At 41.6% G+C, this 11,677-nt stretch overlaps 1 protein-coding gene across 1 annotated transcript; it reads right to left on the bottom strand.

Moving 5' to 3' along the window:
• Nucleotides 1-354: 354 nt before the first annotated feature.
• On the bottom strand, nt 355-1,131 carry LOC308417301 (THO complex subunit 4-like; the record flags this gene model as incomplete). The annotated part of the gene is made up of 1 exon (XM_080912506.1): nt 355-1,131. The coding sequence occupies one exon, from the start codon at nt 1,129-1,131 to the stop codon at nt 355-357; it is 777 nt and encodes a 258-aa protein (XP_080768632.1).
• Between the last annotated feature and the right edge of the window lie 10,546 nt (nt 1,132-11,677).

Raw genomic sequence — 11,677 nt, 5'->3', positions numbered from 1 at the left:
AAACACAGCAGTTTCTAGAAGAGGTATACAACATAGGAAGACCTTTCTATTTTTTTAACACACATTTTTATTTTATTATGGCAAAGTTGAAAGTACCACCTTCTTTACAACAGCGACCAGTAAAATGTATCTCCAATACAATTCAGTACAAAACAATCTGTTTCAGAATTTAAGGGTAAAAGAAAAGAATCCCTTTACATGAGTCCTTAGATCCTATTTTAAAACAGGAAAAAAGTAAAAGAAAAGAAGAACAAATCAACCACTGTCTGCACAGTCCGGGTTCAAGCCTCCCTCCTCTGGACCTCAGACAGGAGGCTCCTGGGTCCTGTTGCTCCTGCGGATTTGCTCGGTTGTTTAGCTGGTGTCCATCATTTCATTATAAGCATCAAGCTGGGCATCCAACTCCTCTGCAGAAAGCTGCTGCTTTGAGTCTCTGCCTGTGCCTCTACCTCTTCCCCTGGTGCCTCCACATGTCCCTCTCCTGGTGCCTCCACCACCAAAGCCCCCGGAGCCACCATTTCTTGTCATGCCACCTCTGTTTATGCTTTGTGCGGGTCTTCGCCTTGTATCGATCTGTGATGTGACGAGCTGGATGTTCATAGGGCGGCCATCCAAAGGGACACCATTGTACTGCTTCATAGCCTTCAGGGCATCGGCTTTCCATTCAAAGTACACAAGTGCTGTCCCTACACTTCGTCCAGAGCGATCATAGCACACAGCGGCTTTGTTCAAGGTTCCAAATTCGGCAAAGAGTTTCTGTATATCAGCGTCTGACACTCCGAAGTCCAGGCTTGACACCAGCAGCTTCCCACAGGTCTCCACACCGGCTCCACCCCGGAAGCCGCGGTCCAATAGGTCATGCTGCCTCCACTTGTCCTGAAGGCATTTAGGTCTGCTGTATGCTGCTGGCCGGTTCCTGCCACCTCTGCCACCCTCGAAGCCTCGGAAGATGGCGGGCCGGTTCCACCTAGGCCTGCTGCCTCCTTTCACCTGCACAGGTGCCTGCACTGCACTACCTTGGTCGCCCTTGGACCCAGTCCTGCCCCGACCCCGGTCAACACCGCGGCCTCCTGGCTGGCTCCGGTTCAGCTGAATGATGTCCTCCAAAGACATGTCCATTTTCTCTTCCATGGTGGGCACAGATTCGGGCCTCGTATCCATAGAACGACCTTTTAACAAAATCAAGCATAATAATGATATCAACAGGCTAGCATTGATGTGAAGCTAAAATCTCACTTGGAATTACATCTAAGGTCTTCTATCGGTTCCTCTAAGGAGGCAGAAATGACCATTTTGGTCCTATTCTGGAGTCTAAATTTGTCTATGTCAAACTACCTGACCCAAGGAAATCCAATTACTTACCAGTTCTGAGCACTGCAGATAGGTCTCTGAGTCCCAAGCAAACCAGGCAGCCGTCAAGGCTCCACGTCTGAGTGTGATCTCTGGCTCCAATGAAGGTTTTATATACCTCTCTGCTCGCCCCGCCCTATTGTAGCCACACCCTAAACCTCAACCTGGAAATGGATTGGTTGGTTACATTCCACATTACTTTAATCTCTATGTAACATTCATCCTCTTCAGTCATTGAATCAGAGCTCTCTGTGAAAATATCTCCACACCACACCATCTCTCAAGTATTTCCCTTGTTAATTAAAAAAAAAAAATCACTGAAACTGAGGATTATTTTTCTTCCGTTGCTTAATTGTCACGTGCTTTTGAGTGTGGTACAGGAAGTGGTCTTGCTGTGAAGCAAGGGTTGTTTCAGAAATCTAAGTTCTAGCAATCCTTTTGCAAGATCCTACCCACCTAAGTTTAGATCCGGGCATGGTCATACACACTTTAATCCCAGGAGATAAAGTTAAGCAGATTTCTGAGTTAAAGATCAGCCTGAGACAGGATACCTCTGGGTGAAGAGAAGCTTAAATCCAGGATGGTGGTACACACCTTTAATCCTTAGAGATAAGTCTGCAGGTTTCTGAGTTCAAGGTCAATCGACAGAGCAAGATCCAGTACAGCTGAGCTTAATCAATGAAGGACCTAGAAAAGAGGAAGCAAGGGACAATGTAACAGAACTAGAGGGCCATTTTCCAGCTTCTGCAAGCAGAAGGACTTGACAACTTTGGCTATGTGTTTCTGGCTTTATAGTTAAGAGTAGAAGAGCCCTTTAGATAATTGAAGCCTGCCATCTGGAACTGATTGATTAGAGGGGATGAAGAACCGACTGTGGTCGAATCTTCTGGGAATTGTTTTCTGAGACCACAAATATGTTGTGTTTCAGAGATAGCCAGGGTATCTGTACCTCATACTGCAACTGTACTTGGTGATATTTAAGAGTCACCCATGGGCCACTGGTTTTGATGGTGTCACAAAAGACAGCTGAGGCTTGGCTTTGTGAGAGACCATGGAATCCCATTGATGAAAGTACAATGTTGCGAGGATCCAGCCCCAGCATGGGGGCTCTTTTTTCTTCTTGAGACCAGAGAGGAGGAAGAGCTTGGTTGGTGGTTAAAATTTAGATGAGATATTGAGGGTTGCTGTATAATAAATTTTACTATCTAAGTCTAAGTTACTATGCTATTGTGTCTGTCCTGCCTTCTGTGGTCTCTTAAGCCAGAGAGTGCAGTCTCTGTCACTTAGCACCTCTTCCTAAAACAGCAAGAAATTAAGTAAATAGACTTTGTACTAACTCAGCTGAAACTGCTGACCTCTAACTTTTAGTCGGCTAGAAGGTAGTCACAGGAAGAAAAAGGGACACTTAGAAAAGTGATTATAATGTTAATTGCTAAGTAGTAAAAGTGTCCTATGAAAATCCTCCAAAGGGAATGTGTGGGGGTAGTGGGGGGATAGAATGAATAACTTCTCCTTGTCCTCCATACCCATACATCTTTCAGAATACATGATCACATGTTACAAAGCTTATCACAAGTTCACACCAAAAGTCAAATCATAAATTGAAATAGAAGTCTACAACAGAGAATTTTACAAGCATATCCATTAGGAGCGATTATCTGGCTAAACTTGCATCACGTGTCTCAGCTCCACGGGTTCACTGAAGGCTTAATACTAGAACTAAGTTTTCACTGAAGCTTTGTATAGATAGATAAACAGTCAATATTTTATACTCTGCACTAGCACCTATAATAAATTGTAGGTTCCCTTTTTATGACCTTTGGTTAATAATAATACATCCTCTTGGAATGTGCTCTGAGTAGGAGAAAGTCTGGTGACAATCTAAGAGTAATTAACAGCTGTCACTTAGGAGACTGGCAACGTTCTCATTACAGTTTTGGCTCTCAGTTCTGACCTAATGGCAGTCTCACTATAAAAGAGCTTAATAATCAGTTATAAGTTCAGGAATCTTATGGCTCATCCTTATGACTTAAGTCATTTCTAAGTCTATTTATCATCACTACAAGAAAGTACATCTTCAGAGATCGGCAGAAATCTGCTCTAAAGGAGTGTGCTAGAACTTAATGATTGTTATATATGTTTAAAATAATGGGAAAGGCATATTAATAGCAGGGATCTTTCCTAAAATGAATTCCTAACATTCTTGTTCAAAGAGGACGAACCAGTTGCAGACTATATAATAACCTGAGGCTGGCCATCTCAGGATGATCACCTGCTAGTTATTAGCTTGTTCTGTTATGGCTCCCGACAAGTTGTAGTTGAAAATCCAGGAATGAAGGGGACATGCAAAAGATTTGAGGCTTGGCACCTTGAAGGGAACCCGTGAGAGGCTATTGGTGAGGCTACTTGCATTAAAAGACCTCAGGGTATTGGAGATACCTGTACCATCGATGATCACCAAAACCAACAAAAACAGTATAGTGCATCATCCTGAGCTTAAAGTGACACAGAGGGCAGAGCTTGAGAAATGATGCCAGCCCTTTGAAGCAATCCAGAAGATCATGTGTGGTTCCCAGATATTGAAACCAGAAGCTGCATCATTGAAGCTGCCTTGGACACTGAAAGATGTTGAAGACCTGTCTCAGGATAGCTGCCAAGGAAAGCTGTGAACGAGAAGTGGAACCAGCTCAGGAGAAAGAAATTTGTTGCAGTCAACAAAGATGAAAAAGGAGTTGGAGATCTGAAGACTGCTTTGATATCAGACATGGAGATGGCAGGGTTTGGAGTTTCCCCAGCTGCTTTCCTGTCTTGCTCTGAATTCAAGTTAAATGATTGGATGGATCTTAGAAGAGACTTTGAACTTTGCATTTCTAACATTGTTGAGACTGCTGCAGACTATGGGGACTTTGAAAGATGAGCTAAATGTACTTTTTCATTCTGCTATGTTTAGGTGTGGCCCCCCATAGGCTCATGTGTTTATACAAGCCTATGTGGGCCAGGGAGTGTAATGTGGTGTTTGGCATATGCTTGGCCCAGAGGGTGGAACTATTACAAACTGTGGCCTTGCTGGAGCAAGTGTGTCACAGTGGGGGTAGGTTAGCAGACCCTGCTCCAAGCTGCCTGAGGTTATCCAGTCTGTACTTGGCTTCCTTTGGATGAAAATGTAGAACTCTCATTTCCTCCTGCACAATGCCTGCCTGTTGCTGCCATGCTCCTGCCTTGATGATAATGGACTGAACCTCTGAACTTTCAAGAAGGCCACAATTAAATATTGTTATTGATGAGACTTGCCTTGGTCATGGTGTCTGTTCATAGCAGTAAACCCTAACAAAGACATCATCTAATCCTAAGAATCTCTACAATCCCAGTGATCCTATCTTTCTGAAATGCCCTCCAACATTCTAAAACCCAAGTTTTGCATGTCCCTTCATAACATACTTTCTAAACTGTTTTGAGAACATCTTAATTCAGTGCTAGCTTGCCTCACACTTTCTATTGAAGCAAAAGATGACATTGGATTTCTCAGCCTTTACACAGACTTACACGTTCCAGGAATACAGGTGGGCCTACATCTGTCTCAATTATGCAGTGATATGTAAATTTTGGTTTTGTGGATGCCAAGCAAGGAGTTCACTGCATGAGTTACAGGGTTTTTCCAGGGAAATGTCAGTGATCACCCCCCCCCCCAAACACACACACATACACAAACCCACGTGTTGTGGATCAATATTGAATTCCCACTATGTAGAATGATGAAAGTGGGTTCCTACAGTTTTCAACCTTTTCCCAGCCCCAAAATAGACCCTATCCAAAACCAAAGCTGTTTTTTATACAACTTCATTTTAAAAGAAGAGATCCATGTACAGATTTTTTAAAGCATTTTGTCATAAAACTATATGAATATATTTTTGTCAGCACTTAATTCTTTTAGAGGTTTCATAGTATGCATTGAAATCTTACTAGTTACCATAAAGATAAAGTATATGTAGAACAACACATACCTTGTAAACAGTCAGAGTTTTCTTGCTGACTTAGTCAGGGTTTCTATCCCTGCACAAATATCATGACCAAGGAGCAAGTTGCGGAGGAAGAGGTTTATTCAGCTTATGCTTCCATATTGCTGTTCATCATTAGAGGAAGTCAGAACAGGAACTGAAGCAGGTCAGGAAGCAGGAGCTGATGCAGCGTCCATGGAGAGATGTTACTTACTAGCTTGCTTCCTCTGGCTTGCTCAACTTGCACAGCTTGCTTTCTTAGATAACCAGGTCTACCAGCCCAGGGATGGCACCACACACAATGGCTCGGCCCTCGCCCCTTGATCACTAGTTGAGAAAAATGCCTTACAGCTGATCTCATGGAGGCATATCCTCAACTGAGGCTCCTTTCTCTGTGATAACTCCAGCATGTGTCAAGTTGACGAAAATCTAGCTAGTACAATTAGTGTGTATAGATTAAACATGATAATTTTTGAATACCAAAACTTGAAAGAAGACTATATTCTTAGCTCTTGAATTATTAATGATTTGAGGTCCAGGTATACCATACTCTGAGAGGGTACTTTACACTTATTTTTTCTCCTAAGAATGACTGACTCCCTTTTTGGGCTTTAGATTTTCTTCTTGTTTTTGTTGTTGTTGTTGTTATTTGGAGCTTCATATGGCCTGTGAGTAGTTTCTGGGGTATTCAGAGCTTTCTGTGGCTAGTATCCAATTATCAGTGACTGCATATTATGTCTGTTCTATTGTAGCTGGGTTACCTCACTCAGGATGATATTCTTCAGATGCATTCATTTTCCTAGGAATTTCATAAAATCATTGTTTCTAATAGCTGAATACTAGTCCACTCTGTAAATATACCACAATTTTTGTATCCATTCATCTACTGAAGGACATGTGGGTTCTTTCCAGCTTCTGGCTATTATAAATAGGGCTGGTATGAACATGGTGGTACATGTGTCCTTATTTTATGTTGGAGCATCTCTTGGGTATATGTCCAGAAGTAGAATTACTTGGTCTTCAGTTAGGACTATGTCCAATTTTCTGAGGAACCGCTAGACCGATTTCCAGAGTGGTTGTACCAGCTGACAACCCCAACAACACTGGAGGAGTATTCATTCCTCTTTCTCTGCTTCCTCGCCAGAAACTGCTGTCATCTGAGTTTTTGATCTTAGCCATTCTGACTGGTTTGGGGTGGAATCTCAGGATTGTTTGATTTGCATTTCCCTGATGACTAGGGATGTTGAGCACTTCCATAGATGCTTCTCGGTCATTTGATATTCCTCAATTGAGAATTTTTTGACCAGCTCTGTACCCCATTGTCTCACAGGGTTGTTTGATCATCTGGCATCTAACTTCTTCAGTTCTTTGTATCAATTGGATATCAGACCTCTTTCAGATGTGGGGTTGGTAAAGATATTTTCCCAATCTGTTGGCTGCCGTTTTGTTTTCTTGACAGTGTCCTTAGCCTTACAGCAACTTTGCAATCTCATTAAGTCCCATTTCTTGATTTTTGGCCTTAGAGCAAAAGCCATTGGTGTTCTGTTCAGGAAAATTTCCCCTGTACCTATGTGTTCTAAGGTTTTCCCTTTCTCTTCTAATAGTTTCAGTGTGCCTGGTTTAATATGCAGATCTTTGATCCACTTGCACTTGAGCTTTGTACAAGGAAGGAGATAAGAAAGGGTCTAGTTTCATTCTCTTGCATGCTGAGGGCCAGTTGAGCCAACACCAATTGTTGAAGAGGCTGTCCTTTTTCCAGTGAATGTTCCCAGCTGCTTTGTCCAAAATCAAGTAACCATATGTTTGAGGGTTCGTTTCTGGATGTTCTATTCTCTTCTGTTGATCAACCTGCCTATCTCTGTACCAGTACCATGTGGGTTTTAACTCAACTGCCTTACAGTATAGCTTGAGGTCAGGGATGGTGATTCCCTCAGATGTTTTCTTGTTGTTTAGTATGGATTTTGATATTCTAGGTTTTTTGTTATTTCAGAAGAATTTGCAAGTTGCTCTTTCCAACTCTATGAAGAATTGAGTTGGAATTTTGATGGGCATTGCATTGAATCAGTATATTACTTTTGGTCCAGTGGCCATTTTTAAAATGTTGATCCTACCAACCCATGAGCATGGGATTTTTCCATCTTCTGAGATCTCCTTCAATTCCATTCTTCAGATATTTGAAGTTCTTCTCATACAGGTCCTTCACTTGCTTAGTTGGAGTCACACCAAGGTATTTCCTATTGTATGTGACCATGGTGAAGGGTATCTTTTCCCTAATTTCTCTCTCAGTGTGTTTATCCTTTGAGTAGAGGAAAGCTCCTGATATGTTTGAGTTAATTTTATATCCAGCCAATTTGCTGAAGTTGATTATCAGCTTTAAAGTTCTCTGGTGGAATTTTGGAGGTCAATTAAATATACTATCATGTCATTTGCAAATAGTGATACTTTTACTCCTTCCTTTCAGATTTGTATCCTTTTGATTTCCTTTTGCTGTCTAATTGCTGTGGACAGGACTCCCAGGACTATGTTGAATAGGTAGGGATAGAGTGGGAAGCCTTGTCGAGTGCCTGATTTTATTGGGATTTCGTCAAGTTTCCCACTATTAAATTTGATGTTGGCTATAGGTTTACTCTATATTGCTTTCACTGTGTTTAGTTATGGGCCTTAGATTCCTGATCTTTTCTAAACATTTAACATGAAGGGGCATTGAATGCTGTCTAGTGCTTTCTCAGCATCTAGTGAGATGATCATGTGTGTGTGTGTGTGTGTGTGTGTGTGTGTGTTTTTTTTTTTTTTTTTTTTTTGAGTTTGTTTATATGGTGGATTTCGTTGATGGATTTCCATATATTAAACTGTCCCCGCATCCCAGGGATGAAGCCTAGTTGATCTTTGTGAATGGTCGTTTAACGTGTTCTTGAATTCGGTTTGCAAGAATTTTCTTGAGTATTTATGCATCAATGTTCATGAAGGGGACTGGTCTGAAGTTCTCGTTCCGAGTAAGACTTTGTGTGCTTTACGAATAAGGATTACATGGCTTCAAAGAAGGAGTTGGGAAGTGTTTCAACTGAATCTCTTTTGTGGAATACTTTGGAGAGTATTGGTATTAGTTCATCAATAAATGTCTGATAAAATTCTGCACTGAACACATCTGGCCCTGGGCCTTATGTGGTGGGGAGGCTTTTGATGACTCCTTCTATTTCTTTAGGTGTTGTGGGATTGTTTAGGTGGTTTGCCTGGTCCTGGTGTAACTTCGGTATCTGGTATCTGTGTAGGAATTCATCCATGACCTCCAGATTTTCCACTTTGGTTGAGTATAGGCTTTTGTAGGAGAATCTGATGATTTGTTGAATTTCCTCAGTTTCAGTTGTTATGTGTCCACTTTTTTTATGATTCTCTTAATTTGGATACTCTCTCTTTGCTGTCTCTTTAGTATGTCTAAGGGTTTACAAGTCTTGTAAATTTTCTCAAAGAACCAACTCCTGGTTTTGTTGATTCTTTCAATGGTACTTTTTTTTCTATTTGGACTATTTCTACTCTGAGTTTGATTATTTCATGCCATCTACTCCTCTTGGGTGTAGCTGCCTCTTTTTGTTCTAGTGCTTTCAACTGTGCTGTCAAGTTGCTAGTGTATGCTCTCTCCAGTTTCTCTCTGAAGGCACTAGGGCTATGAGTTTTCCTCTCAGTGCTGCTTTCATTGATTCCCATAGTCGTGAGTACTTTGTGCTTTCATTTTCATTAAGCTCTGGAAGATCCTTAATTTTTTTTTATTATTTCTTCTTTGACCATGCTATGGATGAGTAGAGCACTGTTCAGCTTCCATGTGTCTATGGGCTTTCTGTTGTCTTTGTTGTTATTAAAGTCCAGTCTTAGTCCATGGTGATTTGATAGGATGTATGGGAGTAATTTCATCTTTTTATATCTATTGAGGCTTGTTTTGTGACCGACTGTATGGTCAGTTTTGAGAAGGTTCCGTGAGGTGCTGGGAAGGTGTATTCTTTTGCTTTAGGGAGAAATGTTCTGTAGATGTCTATTCATTCCAATTGGTTCATAACCTCTGCTAGTTTTACTATGTCCTTGTTCACTTTCTGCCTCCATGATCTGCCCATTGATGAGAGTGAGGTGTTGAAGTGTCCCACTATTGTTGTGTGTGGTGCCATTTATGTTTTGAGCTTTAGTAGGGTTTCTTTCAGAATATGGGTGCTCTTGTATTTGGAACGTATATGTGAAGCACTGAGAATTCATCCTGATAAATTTTCCCTGTAATGAGTAAAAAGTGGTTTTCCTTCTCTTTTTGATAACTTTTGGTTGAAAATCTACTTTATTCAATGTTTGAATGGCTACCCCAGCTTGATTTTTGGGGCCGTTTGCTTGGATGTTGATTTTCCCAGGCTTTTACTCTGAGATGAGTTTCCTGTATCTAGCAAAAGTCTGGATTCTGTTTCTCTATCCAGTCTGACAGGAGTCTATGTCTCTTTATTGGGGAATTGAGTCCATGTATGTTAACAGATATTACAGAATAGTGGTTGCTGTTTCCTCCTATTTTTGCTTTAAGGGGGAGAATTATGTCTGTGTCTCTTTCTTCTTTTGGTTTTCTTGCTTAGTTCTTTTCTCACTAGTTCTAGGATGTGTTTCTCTCCTTGTGCTGGGTTTTCCATCTATTCTTCTTTGTAGGGTTGGATTTGTGGTCAGATATGGTGTAAATTTAGATTTTTCCTGGAATATCTTGGTCTCTCCATCTATGATGATGGAGAGTTTGACGGGGTATAGTAGCCTGCGCTGACATTTGTGTTCTCACAGGGTCTGTAGGATGCCTGTCCAGGATCTTCTAGCTTTCATAGTCTCTGTTGAGAAGTCAGATGTAATTCTGATTGGTCTGCCTTTACATGTTACATGATATTTCTCCCTCACTGCTTTTAGTATTCCTTCTTTGTATTGAACACTTGGCATTTTGACTATTATGTGTCGGTAAGAATTTCATTTCTGGTCCAATCTATTTGAAGTTCTGTAGGCTTCTTTTATGCTCATGGTCATCTCATACTTAAGGGTAGGGAAGCTTTCTTCTAGGATTTTGTTGAAGATATTTACTGTGCCTCTTAGTTTATATTCTTCACCCTCTTCTATTTGTATTATTCTTAGGTTTGGACTTCTCATTGTGTCCTGGATCTCCTGGATCTCCCAGATTTTGAGGACATTATGGGTTAGGAGCTTATAAGTTTTTGCATGTTCTCTGAATGTTTTGTCTATAATTTCAATGTTGTCTTCAGCCCCTGAGATTCTCTCTTCCATCCCTTGTAGTCTGTTGGGGATTCTGATTTCTTTTATAGGTTTTCTATCTCCAGAGTTGTCTCTTTTTGAGATCTCCTTATGGTTTCTATTTCCACTTTCAATACCTTCATCTCTTTGGTTGTGTTTTCTTGTAGTTCTTTGATTGATTTTCATGTTTCCTCTTTCAAATCTTCTATTTGTTTATGTGTGTCCTTTTGTGCTTGTTTAAGGGAGTTATTCATGAACTTCTGGAAGATCTCAATCATCATCTTGAGGTATGTTTTCTAGTCAGAGTATTTTTTTTTTTTCCGGGGTGTTTGGCAATCTACTGTTTGCTGTAGTGGGAGAGCTGGGTTCTGATAGGCCAGGTTGTCTTTGTTCCATTGCTTTTGTTATCCTCTTGCCATCTTGTTTCTGTGATTATACCTGGTCTTGTTGTCAGTGACTGGCTCCTGTCTCTCCTGTGGATCTGGCGGGACCATAGGCTCAGGAAGAAAAATTACTTCTGGGTGTTCAGCCTTTAGTGGGCAAGCAGTGAGTTCTGTTTGCAGTGATTCAGCTCTGTCATTGTGGGATCAGGTTGGGAGCTCTTGTGAGACTCCTCTGGGAGCTCAGCCCTGTACCCACAGGTCCTGAGTACTACTGGCAGGGACCTGGCTTTTTCCCTAGGCCAAAGAGCACACTTTTGCAGATAGCACAGTACTTTCTGCTCTCTGAGAGCTCCCAGTGTGCTCTCCCTGGACCTATGAGCCAGGTTACCATGTGGTCCAGGTGGAAGAGGATCTGTAGAGTTGAACATTAAGCACTGCCTTTCCAGGGCAGACCTGGGTAGCGACTCAATAGGTCCTGTGCCTAACTGTGGGCCTGTGAGTTTAGTCAGCGAGCCCAAGCTTTCAAGGCAGATTCCCAGTCCCTCTGCCAGAGTCCGGCCCTACTGTGGGTAGCACAATTTCCCCAGTGCTCCAACTACCCCTCTCTGTGCTTTGGTTACTCACAGCACAATCTCACCTGACCTGTGCTCTTGGATCTCTGCTGTTGCAGGTGGCAAACCCCCTGAGCATTGGATCAAA

The sequence above is a fragment of the Micromys minutus genome (genome assembly GCF_963924665.1).
Source record: "Micromys minutus genome assembly, chromosome: 2".
Lineage (NCBI taxonomy): Eukaryota > Metazoa > Chordata > Mammalia > Rodentia > Muridae > Micromys > Micromys minutus.
This window is presented reverse-complemented; position numbering and strand designations above follow the sequence as displayed.